Source organism: Pipistrellus hanaki (assembly GCF_964339955.1).
Source record: "Pipistrellus hanaki genome assembly, chromosome: 4".
Classification (NCBI taxonomy): Eukaryota; Metazoa; Chordata; class Mammalia; order Chiroptera; family Vespertilionidae; genus Pipistrellus; species Pipistrellus hanaki.
In genome coordinates, this window is record NC_140506.1 from 74,068,136 (window position 1) to 74,095,738 (window position 27,603).

Below are 27,603 nucleotides of genomic sequence, written 5' to 3' on the forward strand. Positions count from 1 at the left end.
CCGGGGCTGGTGTGGACACTCACCAGTGCGTGGTCGAACTTGAAAGTACTGATGTAGTAGGCGGGGATGTCCGCAGCAGCCAAGGGCTCGGAGATCTGGGCCACGATGCCACACTCATCTGGGGACGGAGCGGGGACTGGCTCAGCCTCCACGTGGTGGCATCGTCATCCGGGGTGCCAGCCAGGGCTCCCTCTGCCCTCTCCCTCCCTCTGCCAGCAGTGCCTGTCGCACACCCACCACCTTCCCAGGGAACACCCCTTCTCCCCGCCCCCCCGAAGGCCTAGTGCAAAGGCCCCTCCGCCAGGAGCCTTCTGTGCCCTCACCAGCAGTGAGCTCTGCACTGGCCAGCCTCTGCCTGTCCCACGCCCTGTAGCCACAGTGCATCTTCCCCGCCAGCCTTCGAGGTCTCCAAGGCGGAGCTGGCGGCAGGGTAGGCACCCTTTCTAGTCAGAGAACTGTGGCCAAGTCACCTCCTTCCCGAGCCCCATCCTCAGCAGAGCCCCGCGGGGTGGAGGCCCTGCCCGGCCTCACGGCCATGCCAGGCGTTTGGTGGCTGGGACGAGACTTTCTATTCCCTCTAGCATCTGCAAGGGGCAGTCTGTGCTGCTTTCCCGGTCTCCCCCAAACCGCGTCTGATGAAGCACCCTTGGGGCTGCCTGAGGCTGGTCTTCACCTCAGTGGCAGCTTCCTCAGATTAAAACAAAACACCACGCAAGGCTTCCTCCTACAGGAAGACCTCCAGGACCCGAGGCCCATCCCACTCCAACACAATCCTGTGTGTCTCCTAAAAGCTACTGTTACGACTTTAGTGATGATGCGTTTCCCCCACACCATCCCCACACATGTGGGCGAGGTGCTGGGTGGAGCTCCCATGGGATTCTGAGGCCGAAGCCTAGGCATTACCCCGGGTTCCACCTCGATTGCCACTAAACCTAGCATCGGATCTGACCCTCCGCGCCCTGGCCCTGGCCCTGGCAGCAACCCTGGAGGTCTCTCAAGTTCCTGCTTTCCCCTTTGCTTGCCGGCCTTCTGGCGGGCCCCCAGGCCTTTGGTGGCTGTGCAGGTCTCGAACCTACTCTCCTGGGGACTGTCTGTGGCGCTACATGGTGGAGACGGTGTGTCCTGAGACACCTTCTCTTCCTATAAGAGGAGGAGGGAGGAGACGAGGGTCGAGAATGGCGCACTTTACACTGCAGGCGGTGACCTGCTGGTGACATTGATTTAGAAGCTGGTGACCAGGGAAGGCATGGCTCACGGCTAGGTGAGTTGTTTGGGTGTGTGTTGGGTTATGGTGTAAAATATATTTATTCTCTCCATGGCCACACACATGCAGAACCCGCCGGTCTAGCACCTGTCAGAGGCTAAGTTATTTTCCCTGCAGGACTCTTTGTAGCTGTAAGCATGGCTCTCAACCCGCTGCATCATGGGAAGGCAGATCTCGCTGCTGCCTTCTTGGCTCACCCCGGAGTCCTACAACCTCCCTTCCCCGTCGCTATCCGTGGGGCCGAGCAAACAACTCCCCTTCAGCAATGGGCAGCGGTCTGCCCACAGAGCGATGGCTGAGCTTCACCTACTCTCCCACCCTTACTGCTCCTTCACTGGCCTCTCGATGTGAGCAGAGTTGGGGGCACTGTCCCTCCATCTGTGAACTCATGAGAAAGGCGAGGCAGGTGGCAGAAGGCAGAACCTGGCTTCTTCAGTGACCCCCCCCCCCCCCGCCCCGCCAGCTCCATGTCCCGTCCCAGGGGAGAGCCCTCAGGCTGCCCCGCTGGCCCGGGAGCAGTGTGAGTGCCGTGAGGAGCAGTCTGCGTCTTGTCTAGGAAATCAGGGCCTCCATACCACTGGGCTGGCCGAGGATGCTCCCTGCAAACAAGCACTCTGACTGACCAAGAGCCACGTCTGGGTGCAAGCTCTGGGTGTAATGGTCTACCCAAGGAAAAAGTTTCTAATCGGACAGAGCTCTGGGCCCAGGCACTGCAGTCACTCCCAGCGGGGCGCAGCCTGCACGCTGAAAGGGTGCGGGCCACGAGGGGTCTGAGGCCTGGGGCCCTGCGGACAATGCTTATGGGGAAAAACACCACAGACAAGGCGCAGGGAACTGTGGAAGCTGCTGCGAGGCTGAGTCTGAGGAATCACTGCGGATACCCCCCCTCCCCCCAGGAATAGGTCGCTGGGTTCTGCGGGAGGAAGTTTCCTTCCCAGGACAGAAAAGGTCAAGAGCTGGGATGTGAAATGGTCCGTGAACACTTCCCTCCAGAGGCCTGCACCTCCCTCCCTCACCTGTCAGTGGGACCTCAGGCTCCCCAAGCTCCCATCTCCCCATCTGTCCCCCAGGGCACAGGCCGGCTGGGACTGCGGGGGGGTGTGAGTGCCCCAGCGCTTGGAGAGACTCGGCAATGCCCCACCCCCAAGTCCCTCCTCCACTGAAGCCCACAGGGCTCACCGAATCCCAGGGGCTGGCCTCCGATCCGCACCATCTTCCAGAGCTCTCCAGATGCGCTTGTGAACAGCAAGTTACTAGGAAACCTTAAAGGAGCGAGGAAAACCAGAGGCTGATGTTCAGGCGCTCCCTGCACAGGGCCCCACCTGCCACAGGCTGGGCCCCAGGACCCCGCCGAGCCCTCCATCCACTCTCTCTGCACCCCCTCGCCTGGGAGTGGGGGGGCTAGGAAAGCAAGGTTGGCATTGGCTGTGCAACAACTGCTTCTCCCCAGCTCCACAGAGGGGACTGAGGGGCAAATGGTACTTGATTGACCCAGGGCCCTCTGAGTGGTCTGCCATCTTGGAGACGGGCCGCCCACCTGCAGTGAAGGGCCGTGGTGAGAACTATTGGGGACAAAGGGGGTGATGTGCCCACAAGGAGCCTGGCCCGCCCTGGTCCCCCCGTGGTGGGCTCACCTCTGCTGGGTCTGCACGTCCATCACCAGGGAGATGTAGCCCTCGATGAGGGAGAAGGAGAAGAAGCGGATGTGGCCACAGTCGTCACTGGCAGCCATGGGGTCCTTCATGCTGGGGGCAGGGGTGCTGGTGAGGGTGGAGTGGGGGCCCACTGCACCCTGACCCCTGCCTGTCCTGCCCGCTAGCCTCAGCATGGGGTGTTGGGAAGAGCACTGGCCTGGAGAGCCCCTACCCGGCCTGGCTGAGTAACCCTGAGCCAGCGTCCCCGGAGGGCTCTGCGATGCACACGATTCCCCCGGTCGTGGAGGTGAGCAGGGCATGTCAGGGCCAGAGCTCAGTGGGCCTCCCGGGCAGGCTGCACGGGCCCCTTCCCGGCAGGGCTCTCTGTTCTGTGTTGGCCCACACCTCAGGGCACGGTCTGTGGTCACTGCTGGCTCACTGGAACCTGCACCCACCCACCTGGTGTTGGCCTAAAGGTAAAACCGACTGAGGACAGCTCAAAGCCTGCCGTCCTCCGAATGAAAATCCCTGCGTTCGAAGCTCGGGGAGTGAGCCTGACTTAGGAGCTCAGGGGCTGGGATTAGTTAGCATCTTCCTGTGCACTGGCTTCACCAAGGTCCAACATTCCCAAAGGAGGTCCAGCCGGTGCTGTTGAGCATCGACCTATGAACCAGGAGGCCATGGTTCGATTCCCGGACAGGCACATGCTCCGGATGTGAGCTCCATCCCCAGTCAGGAGTGTGCAGGAGGCAGCCGATCCATGATTCTCTCTAATCTCTCTCTCCCCTATCCTCTCTCTCCGAAATCAATAATTTAAAAAAAAAAAAAAAAAAAAAGATTCTCAAGGAAGAGTCTCTCTTCTCAGATGGAGCTTTGGGTAGAGCCATGTCTCCCCACCACCGACCCCAGACAAGTGTCCCAGGCAGCTCTGTTTCTCCTCCCTCAGACTAGCTCCCAGGGCAGGCCTGCCTCCTCCCTCAGACTAGCTCCCAGGGTAGGCCTGTCTCCCCTGAGGCTGGGGCTCCGTGGCACAGCCACCTTTCCTCCTTGCCCACCCTGCAGCCCCTCAGACCCAAGGAGACCTACCCGTTGGAGTAGAACATGACGTCCATGAGGAGTGTGGCAACAGCAGGCAGCGTGTCGGGGTCCAGGCTGGTGACGCAGAAGCTGTTGCTGGGGCTGGACAGTGGGTGGATGACGGGCCTCTGGACTGTGTGTGTGAAGACAAAGGTGCCACGGCGGTAAGAGGAGCAGCAGGGCAGGTGGAGGCAGGCAGGGTTTGCCGCAGACGCTCTGGGGGGCCTGGCTCCAGGCCCCGTGAGCCCTGGCTGTCATTTCTTTGGCCTCCACCACCACCTACGGCTCTTCTGCTAGTCCAGGCTCACCCAGCCCGGGCCCCTGCACAGGCTGGACCTATCACCTGCCTGGAATGCCTTACGAGCCTTCACCTCCTGGTGAGCTCCTACTTGTGTCTGAGCTTCAGCTCGACAGTGGCTGCCCCTGGAAGGTCTGCCTGACACCGAGGGCCAAGCTGGGAGTGGCCCTGGCCATTGCCGGCTGTGCCCGCATCCACCACCCTTACTAGACCTTGGGCACAGGGTCTGACCAGGACGGCTGAACTGTGTTCTGCCTGGAGCTCGGCTGATGCCCTGAGAATGGGCTGCTCTGGGGCAGCACCTGGTAACTTTTATTTTGAATGGAATTTCTTGGAGTGACATTGGTTAACAAAATTACATAGGTTTAGGAATACAATGCTATAACACATCATCTGTATATGGCATCATGCATTCACCACCTGAAGTCCAGTCTCCTCCTGTCACCATCTGTCCCCTTTGACCTTCTACCTCCCTCCACCCTCTGGCGATCTCTGTCCTATTGCCTATGTCTGTTTTTCTTAATCCCTCCACCCTTTTCACCCAGCCCCAGCCTTCCTCCCTCCAGCTCACCCATCTTGGGCTTCACAAAGCCATTGGTGATGCCAAGATTCTCGGCGGCCACCGTCTCACCATTGACGACCCGCAGGATGGTGAACTCTGACGACAAGGTGTGGGTGACAAAGGGCAGGTCCCGCTCACGTACCTGGGACAGGGAGGTGAGGACATGAGTGCCCGGCAGTTCCTGGATGGAGTGGGCCTGGGGGCAGTGACCCCCCCACCCCCACCCCTCTCTGAGATTCTGCCCCAGAGCCAGCTTCCCCTGTCCTTGCCTCCTGCGGCCCTGGTGGGGGCTGGGAGCCTGGGACCAGGGCACAACTCTCCAGGGCAGCAGGAAGGATGCAGAGGGGAGAAGACATGACACCAAGGGCCGTGAGGTGCAAGTCCCCGCACCCCTCCCTCTTGAATGCTGCGCCCAGACCTGTCCCTGCCCCTCCCCAGGCCCATGCTCTTGAGGGTGGCCATGGCCCATGGGAGGAGAAAGAATGACTGGTGGCCAGGGGCTGCTGCTGGCCCCAGGACCAGACAGACTTGCCATCCGAGGGGGTGGGGGGTGGGGAAATGGGGAGACAGATGTCCAGCTGGGACGATACTCCCAGACCTTACTTCCTGGCTTCCAGATCAAGCCAAGTACGGCCCCCACAAAAGGCAGGTGGAGGAGGCAGGGGGCAGAGACCAGCCTGGGCCAGGCTAACATGTGACTGACGACCCTAAGGTCCCCCTGGCCTCTCTCTGAGCTGATCAGAGAACGGGGAGCACAGAACAGTGCCGATGGGGATGTCCCTGTCTCCCGAGAGCTGCGGTTACCAGGATGAAGTCCGTCTGGTAGGTGGACAGCATGAACACGGAGATGTTCTGGTCGGCCAGCGGGGCGATGACCGACTTGGCGATCTTGGTCACCCCGATGGGCTGGGAGCTGGAAAAGCTGCCGCCACCGGACACGACATTGAGGGCCAGCCAGGTGGCATCTGCCACACTCAGGTGCTCCGAGGAAGGCAGCTCTGGAGGGGGACACGGAAGACAGGCCTGTGACTGATGGGCCCCAGGTCCCCAGAGCAGAGCAGGCCACGGAGTAGAGCCTGGCACGTGGGACCAGCTGTGTGGCCTTGGCCAGCCCCACCCTCGGAGTCCGAGTGCCCTCATCTGTCAGAGGCGGTGGGACCGGCCTCAAAGGCTCTGCTGTGGGAGGACCGAGCCAGGAAGCCCTCGGAGGACTCTGGATGTGTCAGGCGGCTCAGGAGGGTGGGAACTACGAGGACATGTGGGTTAATCTGTGTTGGGCCTCCGTTTCCTCAACTGTGAAATAGTGAGTATTCAGCAGTCAGCAATGATTTTGTTATTTTCAGTCCTCGGTCCCCTCTGGGTGGCAGGTGCTGCCATCACCACCTCACACCAGTGGAATGGGTCCCACGGTTTTCAAACTGGGTTCCTCGGAACCTCCCGGGAGGCTGGGGTTGGAGGGGAGCCAGGAGAAGGCAGGATGGGGGCCCTGGGTTTCCTCCTTGCTTCAAGCAGACCTGCCTGCTGGGCTTCTCTGCAAGAACGCCCAGCTCCAGGGGGGCTCCTGAGGGTGCCACTGTCAGGTGGGCCGTGACGGTCATCCAGTCCCTCCAGAGTCCTGGGGGGTAGCACTGGCAGGGGCAGCATGGAGGAGGCTCAGAGCGACAGCAAAGAGCGAGTCTCCCTGGCCAGCTCGTAAATCCTGGACTCCATCCATGCGGACCTCCCTTTCCCCCCTCCTGCAGAGCCCCCGGAGGAGCCTGCACACGGGATGTGGGCACATGTGTCTCCAGGAACACACAGCCACGGAGCTGACCCTACAGGCTGGCACAGGACTCTCCAGGTATCAGACTCCTGCTCAAACCACCCCCCTCAGGGACTGCTATTCCCCCTGTAAACACCACAACCAGAGCTCTGAGAGGCGGTGATTTCACGGTCACGTATGGAAGGACGGTGCCAGGACCCCGGGAAGGAGAGGGGCCCAGGCCCTGGAGATGAGGATGGCGATAACCAGGGAAGGCTGCACGGGCCTCAGGCAAGGACGGCTTCCGAGGAGGGGAAATTGAGTGAGGCACCACCACGCTCCTACCTGCCTAGCTCTGGTCGTCATGGCGACCACAGCCCAGCGAGCCCATTGGTCATGTGGGCTGAGAAGGGCCAGTCTGTGGCCAGCCTGGCTGGAGAGGCAGGCAGCTTCCCAGGAAAGGGAAAAGGTTTGGGAGGAAGAGCAGGAGAAAATGTCATAAAAGGCGCTAGGTCTCAGGGAGCCATGTCTGGTCTCTCTCCCCATCACCCAAGGGGTCAGGAGAGAGACCTCTCGGCCCCAGGACCGAGAGCAGACGTGCTCCCAGAACTGGAGCCAGCTCAGACCTGAACTGCGAACCCCTTCTCTCTGGCTCTCAGCCTGGACAGGGGCCCTGAGGTCTCCAACGGCAGCGTGGTCACCGCGGAGGCTCCCTGACGTGGGGGCTTGGTCAGGGGCTGGGAAACACGGCGTTCACTGCCTCTGGCCCCACGGCCATCGGACAATGCCCTGGCATTCTGGGGGAGAGGGAAGGGCTGGGCGGGCCCCCTGCTCACCCCGGCCAAGCCTCGGGGCTCCCAGGTGCTGCTTGGGGGCTGTGGGCACGGGCTGCCAGGAGGCGGCACACTGGCTCTTCCCTAGAGGAAAGGTGGACCCCTGCTAAGACTGAGATGGACTATCTGTCAGTGCCATCGTCCCAGACCCTAAATATAACTTCTCGGAGCTGAGGACACGCCCTGGTAGAGGAGGTCGCAGTGCCTTGCCACCCTCTGGGTCACGAAGGTAGGCGACTCTGTTGCTGGGTGGGACTCCCTCCTCCTCAGGAACCTCCCACCCCGCACCCCCGTTTTGGCCGAAGGACCTGCAGGTGCCTGCGATGCGTGGCCGCGTCCTCAGGCTCCTCCTGCCCGCCCGCCCGCCCGCAGCAGGGTGTCCTGGCGAGGGCAGGCGGGTTGGTCCTGGCTGTGTGACCTTGGGCCCTGGGCTTTTGTTTTCCAATGTGGGATGATGAAACCAGGAGCAGCCGGAGAAGGCGCTGGGAGGATTAAATGAGATAATCCGCCCGAGCGCTCAGAGGAGAGCCTGGCACCCATCTGAGTGCTCATCAAAGGCCAGAGACTTCTGATTACACTGCTGGTGTTCTGCTGGTTCTGGATGGCAGCTGGGTCAAGGCTATCGAGAGTTTAAAAAATGCTCAATTTCACTGTAAAGGAGTAAGCTGACCGTTGAAGGATACGGGTTTGAACTATGCGGGTCCACTTGTATGCCTTACAGCACTGAGCGGGGGAGAGCCGATGCGAGGCCATGGAAGCCCCAGGGCGCTGAGCAACTTGCCCAGAATGATAAGCAGTGAGTAGCAGGGCTAGATCCGAGCCTGATCTGCTCATCTTAGTCCAGGATGAAGCCAGGAGTTACCTCTCAGCATTTTCCTTCTCCCTTTTGGCTAGTCACAGCCAAGGAGCATGTCCTGCCCCAGTGTGTTCCAGATAGCCCTGACGCAGGTAAGGGGCCTATGATTGGGGGTGGGGGTGGGGTCCTGATTAGCACTGCACCCCGCTAAACTGCACATCTAGGAGGTCAGGGCAGGGGATGCCGTGCATATTTTTTGGGTCCTCACGAGCATCTAGCAATTGCACACAGTAAGTGCTCATTAAAGATCAAACGACACACATGCACACAAGTCCCTCTGGTTTGCCATGCAGACACATAGCATCCATCTGAGCCAAGAGCCTCTAAAATTCCACATGAAACGGGAAGCTGCCTGGTTAATGTCACTGACAACTGTCTCACCCTTCCAGGCAGGGCGCAGCATTTGATGCACATGTGAACTGCAGAGAGCTGCTGGCTCCACACCGAGAAAGCGCCACACTGACGGCACTGCCAGCGGACCACAGTCAAGGCACGCTGGCCGAGGGGAGGCCCTTGGGTGAGAAGCAGTGCTTGCAGAACTGGGGGGCGGGGCCCCACCTTCCACACGGCATGGCACAACCAGCACCCCTCCCCACCCCACGGGGGCAGCCACAGCCCGAGTTCTCTTTCTGAAGAGGGGCCTCCTAAGAGAACCACGGCCCAGAGCTGAGGCGAGAGGGTGAGCTTGGCAGCCTCCACCCCAAGTCCTCCTCTCTGAGGGCCTTCTTACCCTGCCCTGGCCACACCAGGGCCCATCCCCCCTCTCAGCTGCCCCTGCCCTTGGTCTGCTGTGATTCAACGCAGCATTTCCTGCTTCCAATGGGCCCCCGTCACTCAGGGACTGTGGGCATCTGAATGTCAGTTTTCCCTCTTATAAAACGGGTCTTCACGGGTTACCCTCAGGCCACGGGATGATCCCAGGTGGTGAAGCATCCTGCAGCGGGTACAGGGGACTTATAGTGTATCCTGGCCCTGTAGCTCTGCGACAGGAGTATGAGATACGTACTTCTGTAAATGCCCATCTTTTTTTCCTGGGACAGTAACAGCTGTCTAAGCAGCCTGCTTTGCGAGCCTGGAAGGGAGACCCTTACCCAGAGGTCACAGAGCCCCGGGGCTCCTGGGGTGGGAGATGGTGTCGCTCAATTCCAGCTCCATCTCCAGGGCCAAGCAAGATGCCGGCACCCCCGGTAAACACAGCCTCCTGCAACCCCGGAGGCTGCCTCCGACAGCCAGCCACTTCTCTGCAGGGCATCTCCCTGCTCGGTGATGAACCTGCAAACATGGCCTTCCAGGCCTGCAGAACCGGCTTGCCAGGCCCCACAGCCTCCCGCTCCCTAGCTCGTGGTGTCTGCTCATTTGCTGCCTCAAGAGGCAGACGTCAGTCTCGTCTGAGGAGGAGGATTAGATAGAGTATCTATCACCAGAGAACAGATACTCCGGAGCGTTCAGACGCCACCCCTCTCAGCAGTTCTGCATTAAGGGCATGATGAGTGCCCATAAGAAAATGGAAACGTGCTCGGGCTGCCCAAGCATCCAGTGTCCGCGTGTCCATGGCTCCTGTACTCAGACAACGTCTGCTGAATGAGTGAGTGAGTGACTCCATGGGTGCCTTCGATGACGAGGCAGGGCCTCCTGTGGGGCCGGCCCTACCCCTGCCCTGGCCACGAGATGCCCCCTGAGTCAGGAAGGCCATGGTGTCCCTGAGCTGGGGCGGGACTCTCCCACACTGGCAGGTGCTCCGGGGCACCTGCGGGTAGGATGACAGAGCCCAGCGGGGAGGTCGCTTCCCTGGGCTGACAACGGGAGAACCGGAAAACGACCATATGCCACTTCTCAGACCCCATTTTAGGAATCTCCCTGCATTAGGACAAACGTTACACATTTAAAGCGTCTATCATTTTATCACTGGGGAAAAATTACAGTGAGTTTAAATCTAACCTTAGGAGTCTGGGAAGGACGCGAGGCTGCTGTGAAAGGCTGTGACGGCACAGCAAGTGTTAGGGCGTAATGTGACGTAAATGTTAAGTGAAAGCACTTCTCTATACAGCATGGCCATAAGGAAATTAAAGAGAGAACGTGCACAGGAAAACGCTGGACAGGAAGTACCAAAAAGTCACTAGTTGTCTTTGGGGTGGGACTGTTTCTTTTATATATATATGTGTGTGTGTGTGTGTGTGTGTGTGTGTGTATTTTATAGATTTCAGAGATGAAGGGAGAGGGAGAGAGATAGAAACATCAATGACGAAAGAGAATCACTGATTGGTTGCCTCCTGCATGTCCCCTCCTGGGTGGGGATCAATCCTGCAACTCAGGCATGTGCCCCTGACCAGGATCAAACCCGGGACTCTTCAGTCCACAGGCCGGCGAGCCATACCGGCTAGGGCAGGTGGGACTGTTTCTTAAAATGTGGGACTTGTGTCCTCTGCACGTTTTGAAGGACGTGGTTCGACACCAACCCTGGGGAAGCCTGGGCACTGACATCCCCCTTCTGCACCCAGCTCCTCAGGCACCCCCCACCCCCCACTCCCCCGCAAACTAGCGTGCATCGGGCGGCCCGAGGACAAACGTAAAACACTGTAATAACAAAACTGCCAGGATGTGGGGCGAGGGGAGAATGACTGCTGACAGGGAATGGGGTTTCTGTTGGGGGCGGTGAAAATGTTCTGGCATCGGGGTGGCCATGGCTGCACGTTTTACCATGGTGACTTTTATGGCAGGGGCACGGCATCTCAATTTAACACGTGGAAAAAGGTGAAGGAAAATCACCAAGGATGGAACCTGGGGCTCCCGCCAATGGGGAAAGGACCGAGGACAATGAAAGCACCTCACTCACAGGAGATGCTCAGTGAAATGCGTGTCCTCCTTCTTGGTGCTTTGGTTCTCGGCGGGGGAGGCACGGTGTCCCGGACCATAAACTCGGGGCCTTCTTGGGCAAGGTCCCGGACAGAGGGGAGGGGCCACTAGCCAGGAGACTGGGAGAGAGAGGAGAAGACTCCATGGGGTGGGGTGGGGGCAGAAATGAGGAGGCAGGCAGCCAGCCTCGACGGCGGGGCACAGTCTGCCACATCCCTGGTGGGAGAAGCACTCACCCAGGAAGCCCTCCTCATCGACGATGATGGTGTAATCCTCCGGGGTCTCGGTCAGACTGAAGAACTTGCACCTGTGTGGACGGACAGACAGACAGACACAGGATGTCACATTAGCTCTGCACTGGCCCCTGCGGGACACTGTGGTAACCCAGCAGATGAATTGGTTTACCTAGAGCTCTGACTGCAGGCTGCTGGTGACCTCCAGTAAGCTGTACCTCTCCCACCCCCTCCCCCCGCTCCCCGTCCTGACTCAGGAGGTCTCGGAGAGGCCTCGAGATGCCGAGTCGGCCAGCCTCTGGGATCCTGTATAGGCCCAGGGGGGTCTCAGATCCACTTTTTCAGGGAGGAAGTGGCTGAAGGAAAGGCCTGGCCAGGGCCATGCAAATGAACTGTCTTATCCAGGGGCCCCAATTCCGACCTCCAGGCCTCTGTCCTGGCCCCTCCTCACCAATGGAGGAGCTCCCACCGTCATTAAGTCCTAATTCCCACCACCCAGAGGACAGCCCGCCTTTGGGCTGCTTTTCTTCTCTGCATGGGAGGGGCGTGGACATCTGTGCTGGGTCTCTGAACTGCCACATGTCACCGTTGGGGGAATACTCCTTAGCCTAGGGTGTATGATGCTTGTTTCCCCAACCCCCCCCCCCCCGCCCCCAACACACACACACACACACACACACACACAAAGACTATCCATTTCCTGAGGCCAGGCAGGGACTGGTCATTACTCTGCCCCTTTACCTAGGCCCTGCCGTCTGGCCCTAAGCACGCTCTTGGTGCCTGGCAGGCAGGCTGGGCTCTGAGTCCAGGCTTTCGGTCACGGGGTAACGGGGTCCCCACCCCTCAATGCCTGTCTCTTCCCCCCTCGGCCAGAACAGCCCCGGAACGGCAGCTGCGGGGAGAGACGGGGTGCACAGGCGGCGGCACGCAGGAAGCGCGGTCACTTATCTGGCATCGCTGCTCTGGAGCGTGAAGCCCAGCACGGGCTCCATGCCCGGCGCGTAAAACCCATCCATCACGGAGGCCATGACAGCAAGAGGCCCAGCGCGCAGCCCCAGCCCCGGCCGGACGGCACTCCCGCAGCCCGAATGGGGACGGAGTCTCGAAGGGGGCGCGCCGTGTCTACCGCTCTCTCCTCCGGGCCCTCCTCCCCGCCAGCCGCCCGGGACGACGTGGAAGGCCGGCCACAGACCCCGGCGGCCCCTTCCACTCTGCCCTTTACATTTTCCCCAAGGAGCGAGAGCACCTGGAACCCGAAGGAATGCAGAACAATACTGCCGTTTGGGAAACCGTTTGGAAGTTTCTTACGAAGTTAAACAGACGCCCACCACACGACCCGGCAGGCAACCCCACCCCTGGGTGCGGATGCCAGAGGAGGAAAACCTATGCGCACACGCAGACCTGAATGCCGAGGCCTGCAGCCTGTGTGTGTGACCGCCCCATGGGGAGACAGCCGAGTCCTCCCCTCAGCGGGAGCCCTGGCCGAGCGAGGCGCACCGCGGGGTCCTGGTCGGCAATGAGGAGGAGCGAGTTACTGACGCGAGTAACTGACACGCGCTGTGACGTGGACGAAGCTCAAAGGCACTTTGCTAAGTTCAACCCGGACCCCAGAGGTTGCAATACTTTCGATCCCATTTGTGTGACTCCTGGAAGGGGCAAAACTGTAAGGTCCGGGAGCTGCGGCCGCCAGAGGGTGGGCCAGGGCTGACGCTGGAGGGGAGCCCAGGAACTCTTGGGGCGGTGGCGGGGGCTGGGATCTTGATTGTGGTTGTGGCCATGGGATCATACACATTTGGCAAAACTCAAAGAACTGTACCCTGAAGGGCGAATTTTACTGGGTGTAAATTACACCCCGGTGAACCTGACTTTGAAGGAAGAGCCTGTGCCAGCACTGTAAACAGGGTGGCACTTATTCCCCCGCTCTGACCAACCGACAGCACACTCTCTTTCATCCACTTCCCTCCCGCGCTTTGGTTTGCAAATGACATCTCTGTCCCTGCCTGTCCACATCCAATTTGCCACTGCTGCCTGGACAAATGAAATCTGTAATTGCGCGGGACAACGGCAAATTATCACCTTAGTGAGTGGCAATCACTGGTCTGGCCCAGCTCCTTCTCGGGGACTCCTGTGCACTCTGAGAGAACCTTGAAGTCTGCCCCCCCCCTCCACCGCGCCCCCACCACTGGCCTGCCACAAGCAGGTACTTGCAGGGTGGGGGCGTGGCCACCCGGTGTCTGAGCGAGCCCTGTGAAGGCTAACAGATGTGGCATTTGCTCCCAATGCCCTCTGGGCTGTGAGGGACGTTCCAGAAATAGACCACATAAATCATCCTGGAGGCACAGGCACCAGCAGAAGGCAGCATCGGCCTCTGTGTAAACGGGGTATGAGTATGTCGAGGTGGCCATCTCACCCTTCAAGACCCAGTTAAAGGGTCTTCTTCTTTTTAAAATTTAAATATATTTCATTGATTTTTACAGAGAGGAAGGAAGAGGGATAGATGAGAGAGAAACATCGACCAGCTGCCTCTTGCACACCCCTACTGGGGATGTGCCCGCAGTCAAGGTACATGCCCTTGACCAGAATTGAACCCGGGACCCTTCAGTCCGCAGGCCGACGCTCTATCCACTGAGCCACACCGGTTTCAGCTAAAGGATCTTCTTTTATGACCGGCACCAGCCCCCTCCTCTCCCACCAAACGGGCGGGTCCTCCCTTGATGGCCTACGTCCTTACACCGTGTCCACAGAGGGACTTAAGGCCGCTGAGGGCTGCGCATACCTCACAGCTCCAGGAGAGAGTTCGCTCGCCTCACCGTGTACCTGACATTGCCCTCAGACCCGGGCAGTGCTGACGAGAGCAACTGTGCATGATGAGAACTTGCCACAACGCGTTACGAATACTTGTCTCCCCAGCAGACCATACGCTCTCACAGGCAAGGGCTGGAGGCTCTCTGCACACACACCTGGCTGGGCACGGACCCAACGCTCACTGTCTGATGAGCAAAGGAGTGGACTGCAGCCACGTACCTCCCGCCAAGGCCGGAGCAGCTCTAATCGGAACAGGCCCTGCGTGCCCTGGCACGGCACTGCCTTGGCGTGGCACTGCCCTGGTGTACCCTCCACCGAGAAACACTGACGTCTCTAGTCCCCGCTCCGCTCTCCAGTGAGTCGTGGCTAAATCCACACCACAGACGCCAGGCCCCGCTGTTTGTGGCCGCTCTGCACTTGGTCTACGAGGAGCTGGAAAGAGGACCCAAGCCCAGCAGCCAGCCAGCCTACGAGGAAACCTGAGGAGGAGGAGGAGATCTGCTTGCCCTCTGGATGCCCTCGTGGTACTCAGGAACAGGATGAAATGACAGGGGAGAGCAGCCTGGGAGAGCGGGAAGAGGACTGCGGGCCTGGAGTCTAGGGCCTGGGCCCCAGTCCCAGCCTAGCCCCAGTGGTGAGCCCTGGGCTGCCTCATCCCTCTACAACGAGGGCAGCTACAGAGTGGGCTAGTTCCCACGCAGTTCCGGCCTGGGCAGTGCCTGGGCCACCTGGAGCCCTGCCCGCTCCATAGCATGGTAGACCAACAAGGCACACAGAGCCGTGGAGTGCCCGGAAAAGCCCCAACCAGAACCTAAGACGGATCTACCTGCTGCCCAGGGAGCTGGCGGTGGTGTCCCAGCTCGGGGAGCGGGCTCACCACCTCAGTCTGTGGGAGGAGTGCCGCAGAACTGAGTCCACAGCCGAAACCGGTTTGGCTCAAGGGATAGAGCGTCGGCCTGCGGACTGAAAGGTCCCGGGTTCAATTCCGGTCAAGGGCATGTGCCTTGGTTGCGGGCACATCCCAGTGGAGGGTGTGCAAGAGGCAGCTGATCGATGTCTCTAGCTTTCTGTCCCTCCCTCTTCCTCTCTATAAAAACTCAATAAAATATATTAAAAAAAAAAAAAAAAAAACTGAGTACACAACCCGTGCAACCGAGTGCCATGGTGACGGGCAGGTCCTGCAGGAGCACTCGGGTAGATGGAATACGGAACTCTAGAGCTCTCACCAGTGGAGGAGGGAGACTGGGGACAGCAGCTCTGGGTGAGCCCTGGCTAGGGACACACCCCAACAATCACACAAGTCCCATCCAGGGGGTGAACAGAGCACGGGGACTGGATGAGGGCAGGCCACACCAGGAGCCATGTCTGTCCAGAGCCTCATGGCCAACACGGAGCATGTCCATAGGAGCTGAGGGGACCCTGGGCTGCACCCCTTTGGCCTGGGGAAGACTTCAGCCACCGCCTTTAAGTCTCCGTGGTTATTTTTTTAAAATATATTTTATTGCCGGGACCGGTTTGGCTCAGTGGATAGAGCATCGGCCTGCGGACTGAAAGGTCCCAGGTTCGATTCCGGGCAAGGGCATGTACCTTGGTTGCGGGCACATCCCCGGTAGGGGGTGTGCAAGAGGCAACTGATCGATGATTCTCTCTCATCGATGTTTCTAACTCTATCCCTCTCCCTTCCACTCTGTGAAAAATCAATAAAATATATTAAAAAAAAAAAATATATATATATTTTATTGATTTTTTACAGAGAGGAAGGGAGAGGGATAGAGAGCTAGAAACGTCAATGAGAGAGAAACATGGACCAGTTGCCTCCTGCACACCCCCTACCGAGGATGTGCTCGCAACCAATGTACATGCCTTCGACCGGAATCAAACCTGGGACCTTTCAGTCCGCAGACTGAAGCTCTATCCACTGAGCCAAACCGGTTTCGGCGAGTCTCCGTGGTTATTGTGGGCCACAGGTTGTAAGCCACGTGACTGCTCATGGCTGTGTGACCTTAGGCCAGTCACTCCCGGTGCCCGTGTTCTCACGTGTTGTTGCTGAAGAAGAAATGTTGAACACCCCATGTGACTATGGTAAGTGCTCAATATGCTGGCTACTGGTGGGCAGACAGAGCTAAAGGGGAGGCACTGGGGAGGCCAGCTGTGTTCTGATTAAGAAAAGCTCTACAGCCAGCTGACTCAGGAGACCAATGGGCTGGCCTGAGAGACAGTGTGTTGCCAGTTCTCTGAAGGGTACTGCTGCCTCGAGGGGGGACGACGGGTCAAGCTGAGTCTCTGATTCTTGGAAACACCTGGTTACCACACACTGGGCCCAAGTAAAAAGCTTTGGCTTGAAAAGTCTCCATTCACCTTCCCAGTAGTAGCTCAGTTCCCACCAGGCAGGCAGGGAAGGAATGATGATATATGACGGAAGAGATGGACCAGCCCTACATTGGCAGGGAATCTGCGTCGGAGCCAAACCTGCAGCCTTGGGCCCAACCTGCTCCCTGACACACCGCACCAAGGCCTGACAATCTTCAGACATCGGTGTGTCTGAGGACAGGGGACATCCAGATTGAGGCACCAGGGAGTGGCCTGACCCATCGTGCCATTGAGTGCAAGTTTCTATTAGCATCCGTCCCGCCTTCCGCACTCACCTGCCGGCTGTGCTCACTTCCCCTTGGCCCCCAGGTCACAGAGACCCCTTACATAGTCAGGGCTCAGCAAAGGCTGCCAGTCCGTGGACTCCCCCGCAGGGTTTTGGAAGTGGGAGCTAGCTTTGTGGGGCCGGGGCCTGCTTCCCGCAGGCCAGAATGCCCTGTGCCAGCCAGGCCCTGCGGAGGTCACCCGTCAGCTCCTCAGAGAACCAGCTCAGACCTTTGCCTGACCAGCTGGGCCTTGAGATGAACCCAGAGCCTTCCCACGCTACCAGGGGGACCGAGAAGTCTTACACCACGTTCCAGGTGCCTGTTCACAAACCGTTCTTGTTTTTTTCGTTCAAGTAGGGCCTCTGAATGCCCATAAGCCCCGTTAGACTGACAGCACCAGCCTGGAGGGCCCGGAGTCTTTCTCGCAAAGTGCAGCCCATTCAGGCTGGAACCAGGGAGGCTTAGGCTCGGCCTCCCCCGTTGGACGTCACAGGGGGGACATGCAGGGGTCAGGTCTGACCCACACCCACCGCTGCCCCCCTCCGTGCTGCACAGGGGACTCCTACAACGTGGCGTCGGAGCAGAGTGCGTCCGGCCTCCTCGGGGTGCTGGCCTGGCGTGTGTCAGCCTTGGTTCTCCTCACCAGCAACAGCGTTTTCATGTTTCTCGTGGGTCTTCCCTCCATAGTTTACATTTCATTTCTACTGTCTTTAACGACGACAGGTGACCGCTTCCACTGTAGTTAGAAAGCAAGCCCCAGTTGGTCCTGTGACTGGAAGGGCAATCCTAACGAGGAGGTTCATTTCCATTAAGAGAGAAAAGAAACGGGCTTATGTCACGGGCGGCCAGGAGAATCGGTGTGGGCCACACCGCTTGTACATTCTAGGGGGACTTGCACAGGTAGGAACTGCAAAAAAAGGGGTCGGGAGGGCAGAAGGAATTAGTAGGGTCTGGAAAAAGTTCCTGAGACCCAGGCAATCTTCCAGTCCTTCCACAAGCCAGTCAGACACTGTTTCAGGTGCTAGGAACACACCTTAAATAAGACAGCTGGAATGTATATGCATTGGTGGTGAATAATACAATAGTGGGTCCGATGATGGTGCGTACCACAGAGCAAATACAAAGTGCAGGGAGGGCAAGGGCTAGCACAATGGGGGTTTACAATGTAAAGACGGAGCAGAAAGTGGTTGCTAGGGGCTGGAGGAAGGGGGAGATGGGGAGCGATTGCTGAATGCATATAGAGGTTCAGTGTGAGATGATGAGAAAGTTCTGGAGTTGGATGGTGGTGATGGTTACAACAAACAATGTGAGTTCCGATGGTACACCTGTGTTACGTCTACCTGTCGACAATAGAAAAAGTGGAGCAGGGAAAGGCAGGTCCCCACAGGACCTGCAGGAGGTGGAACAGTGGGCATGCTGCTGCCCCAGAGAGGCCCGAGCGAGGAGACTGCAAAGCCCCGAGGCCAGGAGTGGCAGAGGCCAACGTGGCTGAGTGGCGGGGATGAGGACGACAAGCAATGACTTCACAGATATTGGCGGGGGGGGGGGGGGGGGGGAGAGAAGGGGGATGATGCCTTGTGGCCCCTGTGAGGACTGGGTGAGGATCCCGAGACCAGTTAGGAGACAGTTCTTCTTCAAGGAGCTGGCAAGAGCCCACGGTGGTTTGGCCCAGGCTGCCAGTGGCAGGCGTGAGTCCGCTTGTGGCCAGGAAATAATATTCAACAAATTGGGGGAGAAACATGAGGCCGAGGCAGGGAAAGACGGTCTCCCACAGCCAATGCTCCAGTTGGAGGCACCAGGAGGGTCGGCAGGCAGAGGTGGGGCCTGCATTGGCCCAATTTGTTCACCTCTAAATCTGATTCCAACTGCTTTCGTCCTTTCCTCGGTGGGAACTTGGGGCAGGTAAGACACCTGGGGGGGGGGGGGGGGGGGGCTGCCCTGCCCTGGGCCTAAGGCACAGACCTCTGGAGAGCTGTGAATGGCTGCCTGTCCCAGGGGCCTGGTGGTGGGGGGGAGGGGGGCAGGGTCGGGAGGGTCATCCGGGTCGGACCAGTCTGGGAAAGGCCTCTGGCTTTGGGGACACACACGTACCCTAGTGCAGGGCATATATAAGGCAATGGTCTGGCGGTTTCTTTTCTTCCTTGGGGGGACTGAGGTGGACAAGGCCCAGTGGCATCTTGGCTTTCCCACCTCCCCGAGATGAGGTGGAACAGCTCCATGGCCCTCCGTTCGCCCCAGGGGGTTCCTGACCTGTGAGAAGTCTGGAAATGCCTCCCCTGCAGGCTGGGGCTGAAGGAGGTGCTGAACATACGTGCATGTGCTCGAGACTGCCGGAGTGTGGTCACTCGATGCAGCCGAGTGGAGCAGCTGGCCTGGGAGGGAGAGAGGGGGACGGGATGTCCCTGGCAGCGTTCCTGTCTGAGCGCTCGGGCCTTGCAGACAGGAGCACACCTTCTGCGTGTGGGCTCTTGGCTTCTCTGTGTTCAGCGATCTCTTTCCGGTTTCGGGTCTCCCCGTTCCTGTGGCCCCCACCCCAGCCCTCAGCAGAAGTCCAGCGAGCTCACGAGGGACCGCGGGGCCTGGCCCAGCCTCCGACCCGGTGCACCTTCGGGTGCCCACCAGCCCATTCCCGGCGAGGGAAGACCCAGCGTGCCGCTGAGAGGATTCAGGTCTGCCCTCGCTGCGCCTGGACGCGTCTTCCTCGGCTAAGTCCCCGTGCCCAGCACAGCAGTAGGCACCGAGTGCATGTGTGGGATCGTTAATTGGTGTTTTCCAGACAGGAACACGGATGCCCAGTTAGGTGCAGGCAGTGACCGCCCCGGGGCCAACAGGCTGTGCAATGGCTAAGGTGAGGGCACCTGAAGGCACGTTCCCCGTGACTCAGCTCTTCCCGGCGAGATTCCACCTTCTTACATATGTGTAATGGGAGACGCTGACAAGAGAATTTATAATAGCCTGTTCCCAGCAACAAAAACCTGGCTACACCCCAGATGCCCATCACTGGGAGAGGAGGGGAACAATGACAGAAGAATATTACCCAACAGTCTAAACAAACAATCTACGGTGACTTGCAAAAATGAGAAGGAATCTTAGCAATGTAATAGGTGGAAAAGTCCCCAAGTATGACATACAGCATGGTCCTCCTTTTAGAGTTAAAAGCAGCTTAAAAAAAAAACAAAAAACAAACTCAAAAAAATCAAACTAACAGACCACCTTTACAACTCCACGTAGTTGCAACAGAATGACATGAAAAAGAAGCAAAGTGATGAAGAACACATGTTTGCTGGGCAGGGGTGGGGGGCGCGGGAGACCTCTGGGTAAAGGTAGGGCACTGAGAGATCCCGTTTCTGCTCTGGCTTAAACACGGGCTGATTACATCGTTAACTCTGATTAGTTAGATAAATGAATAAGGAAGGCCATGCAGGGACGCTCAGTGGGTAAGGGCCACGAACCTGAGCCGAGGCCCCCTGGGGCACAGGAGAGGCTGTTCTCCGGGCACCTGGGTCCGGCAGAGGTTCAGAGGGAATGGGCCGGGGGTCCGGCAGAAGGGCCTGGAGGACCCAGCCGCAGAACCGGCGCTGGCTCAGGCTGCTGGGCAAAAACAGGTGTAGGGAACGCAGTGAAAGAGCCTCCAGAGGAGGTGGCCTGGCAGGTCCAGGGGCCAGAATCAGGCAAGGGGCCCAGCGTGAACGGGCAGAGCCGGTCCAAAGGCTACAATCTCTGTCATTTGGGTCATTCCATTTGATTTTGGTCATTCCATTTGATCTGCACAGATGTATCTTCACACCTCAACTCAGTTCTCACAGTCCAGCATCTACGTGACCCTCCGATGGTGCTGTGGCAGTGGTAAATGCTCGGCAAAAGCATCGCTTTAGAGCCAAGGGGCCAGGGTTGGAGCTCCAGTGACGGTATCAGCTCCGTGGTCTGACATTTACATGCCCCGAGCCGGTCTCCCCACTCAGAAAGGGGGCATCACCCCCGTGATTGCTGGGCCAGGGGAGAGGCTGGCATCTGTTAGGGACAAGCACCAGGCACACACGCATGCTCCAACAGCACCAGTCTCTTCCCTTCCTTTCGGATGATGGCACTGATGTTCCCTGGTTTTCTCCTGCCATAGTGGAAGCTCTTCCACTCCCCCTGTTCCACACACTATGGTGAGGACGCACACAACCCCCTGTCCTTCCGGGGGGCAGGCAGCTTTTTGTCAGCGCGCTGACAACAATCACCTAAACAATCTGTAGTACTCGTCCCCCCAACCCCTCCAAGTCCTTGACACTATTCATTGGGAGCCGACAGGCCCTAGAGGGCTGCTATTACAGGACTTTGGAGCCAAGCTGGGGTACTGTGTGGAGTTGTTGTCCCGTTGCCTGGTAACTCCGAGTGCCCCTGGCTCCTGGGTCACCTGAGCGCCTCTCTCATCTCCTGCGGCCTCTCCAATTCTGTACTGGCTTTGGAGCAGAGTGTCCTGGGTGGCCCCCTTAGCTGACCCCAATCCTCAGATAACCCCTGTCTAGCACTGTCCTCTTCAGCTATGACCTCCAGCTCAGAAATCTCTGCAGGGCCTAGATCTTGCCCCTGCCTGTTCCCCCTCTTCCCCACCTCCCGCTCTCCACCCCAGGATCTGCTCAACCCTGTGTCTTGTGTTTTGATTGGGCATGCATGATCTGAACCCCAGCCTGCACCTTCTTCAGTTTCCTAACATTTAGGCCAAGTGGTGAGACCCCCTCCCTCTTTGAAAACATATGTGTGTGTATTTTCATCCATCTTAACCCTTCTCTCTGATCTCAGAAAAACAGTACCAAGGCAACCTTCTTTTTCTTCCTCCATTCCCACAGGCTAATGTTTCCTTCATCCCCATCTCCTCTTCAGGCAATTGCATCCTTCACTCCCCTTTATCACCAAACAGACCTTCAGTTGGTCACTATCGACCCTCTATTGCCACCGGCTGGCCTCACCTTCCGTCTGATTCTGTTCAGCTCACCAATGGCCTTCACCAGCCAAACCTGACAGCCTCTTCCCTCATGCTCTCCTGTCCTTGACCTATTGGCTGGACCCCATGTGGTTGGCCGACATCTTCCCTTGATGCTAGAAGCTACCACATGGCCTCCTCTAACTTCTGACACTGACACTCCTCTTTTGTTTCCTGTAGTGATATCTCTCCTCCTCCTCATGTAGGTGGCTCTCAAGGGGGCCTCCCATGACTCCCTCCCTCCAATTCTCCACCCACTGCGACCCAGACTCTCTCCCAGAGCTTCCGATGGGCACTTCTCTGCCTACACTGGCTGGAATGGTCTTCAGACTCATTTCTCACATCCACCCTCCGCGACAGGAATGGTTGATCCCCATTTCACAAATGAGGAAACTGAGGACAGCAACCTGTTAGATAACCAATTCTGCAGCTTGTGCCCCCATCCTGATGGGATGGACCGTAACTGCATACCACTCGCTCTGAAACTCCACTGTGTTCCCCTTGGGCTTGGCCTGCAGCCGACCACCAGGGCAGAGCCAAGGCCTGGGGCTGCCTCTACCCTGGGGCCGAGAGGCTGAGTCATCTCAGAGAACGTTCTCATTTTCAATTGCTGTGGCCAGCTAACACTGGAAACTTGATCTGTTTACTCTCAGATTCCTAACCCAGCAGAGCTAGGCCCTCACACGGGCCTCTCCTCGGGCACCCCGGACGACAAGCCCTGCCCGTCAGAGCCCTGTTCCAACAACAGACCTGAACCAGGAGGGGAAGGGCAGACGGGGAGGGCCATTGCCAAGCAAACTCCGTGCAGCAAACCCACTGAGATTTATGAACCAGATAAACGAGTTGAGGGGAAAGAACTGCAAGAGTTTGTTTAATTTGTGGGACAGTTTACCACAGGTTCTGCATCAAAACCACCAAGGGAACCGTCCTGCAATGGCTCAGATAGGAGGGCGGGACACAGGGAGGCCTGGAACCAAGGGTGCTGCTCCTGCAGTGAGGCAACCTGGACCGATGGAGACTCAGCCCCTATTTGCATTCCCCTCGGGAGGCAGAACTCACTCCATGAAAAGCAATTCATTCCATCATGGGGCAGCTTATTTCTAGAAACGCTATCAATGCAGCCTCTTTTTCACTGACACCGGCTAGTCTTAATTCTGCCCTCCAGGGACCTGCGGATATTTGCTCCAGCTGGAACAATGACAGGGAAGGAGTCCAAAAGGACCACCACTCTTCCTACAATGGGAACAGAGCTCGTGGGCAAAAGCCCTGCATAAAACCCAGCTTCCTACTGCTCAGCACTGGTTCTCAACCTTGGTTGCACTCTGAACTCACCTGGTGAACTCTAAAAAGTACCCCGTGGGCCTGCGGAGGGTGCAAAGCTAAAGTTGGAAAACCAGAGAGATGGCAGGGCCAGCCTCCCTTGCCAGATGCCTGGGCCTACCTGGCGAGGAGACTTAACCCGGGGCTTTAGGGCAGTGACTCCGCCAGCACATGCTGGTGGCTCCCTGGGTGAGTGGCTCATGGAAGGAGCCTCTGCTTGCCCCTCTGAGGCCTCTGAGCCTGAGCACCAACCACCACCACCACCACCACCATCCCATCAATGTCACCTTAGCACCCCTCCCCCTTCCCTCACTATCCCATCAATGTCACCACCCAGGGTGGCATATTTAAGCTGGGCACAGCAATGCCTGTTCACCTTAATGCCAGCAGGCAGATGGCTGAGGGACCAGCCTTCTTGGCTTGTCTGGGAACATCCTGGTTTTGGCACCAAAAAACAGGCAGGATCACATCGAGGCAACAGAAGTTGGGATAGCATGCAGGAGAGGGAGCGGTGGCTGGAAGAGCGTGGTGGGGAGGCTTCTGGAATCCTGGGAACATCTCCTCCGGGTCTTGCCTGGGTGCTGGCTCCCAAGTCTGGTCAGTCTGTGGGACTCAATGGCCGCACACGTACCGTCTGTGCACGCCCCATGCGGCCCCTGCTTCACCAGCAGAGAAGGAAAGCCCCAGCCTTTCCTCCTGTCCCCCGGGGGTCTTCATGTCAGTTGAGCAGACATGCTGGGTGGTCTGCCTGGAGGTGGTCACGTGGCTCATGCCCCTCGATGGGCCGCAAAGGCCCCCAGAACAAGAGTTTGAGGGGGCAGCGTCGGAGATGTGAAGATGGATGAGGAGAAAGGAAACAGGACCACCTCCTTGAGGATACCCTATTCGCTGGGCACTCATCGTGTTAGGTGAGAAATGCTTTTCATGAGATCAAGTCTGGGCTTGCATCGTTATTTCTTCCAGATAACATTCCCTCTGACAAAACTCTTTATATTTAAAGTCTGGCACCATTTATAGTGATACAAAGTAATACAGACTTTAGGTGTACAGTTTGATGAGTTTTGAAAATGTATACGGCCACTGACCCTCCACCCCTTCATGCAAGGAGCCCTGGACATTCTCTCCACGGCAGGCCTCTCCGCCCCTTCCCTCAGTCCTGACACCCACAGGGAGGGCCACCCTGCGCCCGTGCCTGCCGCCACAGGCTCTGTGCGCTTGCTTTCGCTCTCAACCCCGGAGTGGGCACTGCTTGGTGCCTCGCTTCCTTTGGTCCACGTATTGATTTTGAGATTAATCCATCCTATTTTATGCGTTGCAGTTGTTTTTATTGATGAATATACATGTATAATGTATTATAACATGTTCTTATTTATCTTCTCTCTCGATAACATTTGGTTGTTTTCAGTGCTTGGCTATTATGAATAAAGCTGTTATGAACATCTTTCTTTAAAAAACCTCCTGGCTGGTTTCCTATGCCCTTAATTCCTTAACTCCACAAAAGCAGCTCAGGCTCGCCCCACAGAACTGCTCTGCACACCTCAGCCCATCCGAGCGGGCCTGAGCCCCACCCTCTCCACAGGGCGGGTCCCTGTGCTGAGGCTGGGCCTCTCCCCCTCCCCCCAAGATGGGAGGGGAACCTGCTGGGACGGGGCCCTGGCAAAACCCGGCACACAAAGCATAGCACTGTCTGTTGTGGTCAGGGCTGTGCCACAAGGAAGGCTTTGGGTAGGAAGCAGCATAGGCCTCCTGTGGCGGAGGGGTGGGCAGGGCTAAGTGGAGGCCTGGAGAAGGAGACGCGGTAAGAGAGACCCAGATCTCGAGGAAGAGAAACCCACGGCACTGTGGCCGGATCACCTATAGCCATGGGCAGGTTGAGTATCTTCTACACATTGTCACGTGATGCTGAGTGGAGAAAGCAAGCCCGGAAAATGACACACACAGGACAAAGCCATCCCATCAAGGGAAAGGGAAGTGTGGGTGGATGGCACTGACCGTCAGTGTCATCATGGTCGCAGTGGGGTTAATACTATTCGAAGAACAAACCAAAGGAATAAAAGAGCAGGATCAACACGTACGTCACAAACCAAGGATGACGAGGAATCAAGTTCTGTGCAGCCGAGATCCAGGAAAAATAAAAAGGCTCCAAAACATCTGAGCGACGGGTGGGATCTGTGTTTTGAGCAGCTCCCTTTGGCTAGGGAGGGGAGAGCGGGTCCTGCCGTTTGAGCTCTGTTCCTGCTTGGGCCCCATCTTCTCTCAGGTGGTGGAAGCTGGGCTCAAGCTCCATCCACCGTGGTCCACAACCCAGGGGATGCTGAGATGCAGGACCAAGAAACAGAAGACTGTGTCTGTGGCCATGTCAGCTCCGAGGCAGCCTCTAGTACCTGAACCCCTCCAGCTGGGAGCCTGGGAGGATGGTCAAGAGTACCAAGAACAGCCATGCAGCCGCCATTGTCTTTACTAAGTCAGCAGTACTCCATAATCCCCCAACACAGGGAGATGCGTTTCTGCAGGGGTCCCAGGGACAGGAAACAAAAGGGGATGCAAGGGAGGACAGGAGGATTCAATCAAGGAAAAGCCTGGCCATGCCTAGAACAGGGATCACAGCTCAAAGGCCTGCAAAATAACGCGGGTGAAAGAACCAGGAGTGAGATGCGCGTTCCATATGTAATACCCAGGGACATTCTTCATTGGCACTGAGAAACGTGTGGCCCCTCAGCCCATCTTCCTCCCTGTACTTCTGGGAAAGAATATAGGGAGGAAGAGTCTGGTAAAAGCATGACGACGCATGGCCTGGTCCCCGGTCTCAGGGTGTGGGGACACTGGGAATGGAAGGGACTGAGGGTGCCAGGGGCCGGGGGTTCCCTCCCTGCTGGAAGAGGGCAGCTGCCACTCAGCTCTGCTCAGCTGCTACCATGTGGGCTCTGGATTGCAAGAGCTTCCAATTTTTCAAGGAAAAATGGAAATCCAGACTTTTGTGATCCATCTCAATGTTGAAATGTTGGTATAATTTTGAAAAAACACTCTGGATGGGCCAAAGAAAACACTTCTGGCCTACAAATGCCCTGCTTTCTTTTCCCAGACCCCCAAAGTTCTCAAGTGTCTTGGATTTTGGGGGCAGCCAGTTTCCTGAACGGCGAGAGGTATCTGTGTGTGTGACCACTCGTGAGGTCAGCCGGGAACGCAACAGCGGGGGGTGTGGGCGGAGGGCCTGTGGGACTCCCTGGGCTGCCTCTGAGGTCAGGAGCAGGTTAAGCAAATGTAAACCAGATAACACCGAAGTGACCCGTGGTTTCTGCCAGCCCTGGACACGAACCTGGGAGTCTGAGCAGCTCGCTGCTCCAACTGGGCTGCGGCCTGACTCCTGGAATTCCCGGTGCCCAAGCCCAGAGCCCGGGCAGCAGCCCGTTGGGCCCTGCCCAGCTACAGGCCTCCCCGTCACTCTCCTGGAAGAGCCTTCGCTGTGAGTTGGGAAGGAGAGTGAGCCTCGACTCCCAGCAAGACGCCTGACCCTGGGCGTGTCTCGAACCTTCCTGTGCCTTGGGCTGCCGCCCTGTCACTCCCATGTCAGAACACGTGCCTGTGATGGTACAATTGTGGCTCCAGCTCCTCGAGCCAGTGCCCCGTCCACCCCAGTTCCATGGCCAGCACTGTGCCGGCTGAGGAGGCAGAGGTGATGGTGTGAGTAAAGAAGGGCAACTGAGGAGTGCTGGGGCCTGGGGTTCAGGGAAACCATCCCGGAAGTGGCAGTGCCTGAGTAGAAAGTGGAAGAGCCCATCGGCGAGTGGCTGGGACTTCAGAATGCAGCCCAATCCTGCCAGGCTGCCAGCGTAGGCCCAACCTCATCCCACACCACACACGACTGCTTGGCTCAGAGGCCTACGGCACGCATCCCCAGCACCTGTCTTCCAATGGCAAACACAGCCAGGTGTGACCCCCCTCAGCCCAACTTGACCTCGGGACAGTCATTGCCAAAACGAGCCCGGCGTTCCCTCTCACTGAGTCCCAGCACCCTTCTAAAACAGCGCTGCTCTGCCTGGCTGTGGTGGCTCAGTGGTTGAGCTTTAACCTATGAACCAGGAGGTCACAATTCGATTCCCGGTCAGGGCATATGCCAGGTTGCAGGCTTGATCCCCAGGGGAGGGGCATACAGGAGGTGGCCAATACATGATTCTCTCTTATCGATGATGTTTCTATCTCTTCCCTTTTCCCTTCCTTCCTCTCTGAAGTCAATTAAAAAAAAACAAAACACACCACACTATCCTATCCTATATAATAAAACCCTAATATGCAAATCAACTGAATAGCAGAATGACCGGTCACTATGACATGCATGGACCACCAGGGGGCAGACACTCAATGCAGGAGCTGCTCCCCCCCCCCTGGTGGTCAATGCGCTCCCACAGGGGGAGCGCTGCTCAGCCAGAAGCCAGGCAGCGGTGGCAGGAGCCTCTCCCGCCTCCGTGGCAATGCTAAGGATCTCAGAGGATGTCTTGACTGCCAGCTTAGGCCTGCTCCACAT

At 57.9% G+C, this 27,603-nt stretch overlaps 1 protein-coding gene across 1 annotated transcript in view; it reads right to left on the reverse strand.

The window, feature by feature from the left end:
• CASTOR2 (cytosolic arginine sensor for mTORC1 subunit 2) overlaps window positions 1-27,603 on the reverse strand; it is a 51,721-nt gene that overhangs the window by 5,390 nt on the left and 18,728 nt on the right. Inside the window, exons 2-8 of the mRNA XM_084881999.1 lie at window positions 11,355-11,425; window positions 5,640-5,833; window positions 4,845-4,977; window positions 3,985-4,108; window positions 2,899-3,009; window positions 2,444-2,526; window positions 24-118 (exon numbers count right to left, since the gene is read on the reverse strand). Of these exons, the coding sequence (XP_084738125.1) occupies window positions 24-118; window positions 2,444-2,526; window positions 2,899-3,009; window positions 3,985-4,108; window positions 4,845-4,977; window positions 5,640-5,833; window positions 11,355-11,425 (811 nt within the window). The remainder of the gene's footprint in view (window positions 1-23; window positions 119-2,443; window positions 2,527-2,898; window positions 3,010-3,984; window positions 4,109-4,844; window positions 4,978-5,639; window positions 5,834-11,354; window positions 11,426-27,603) is intronic.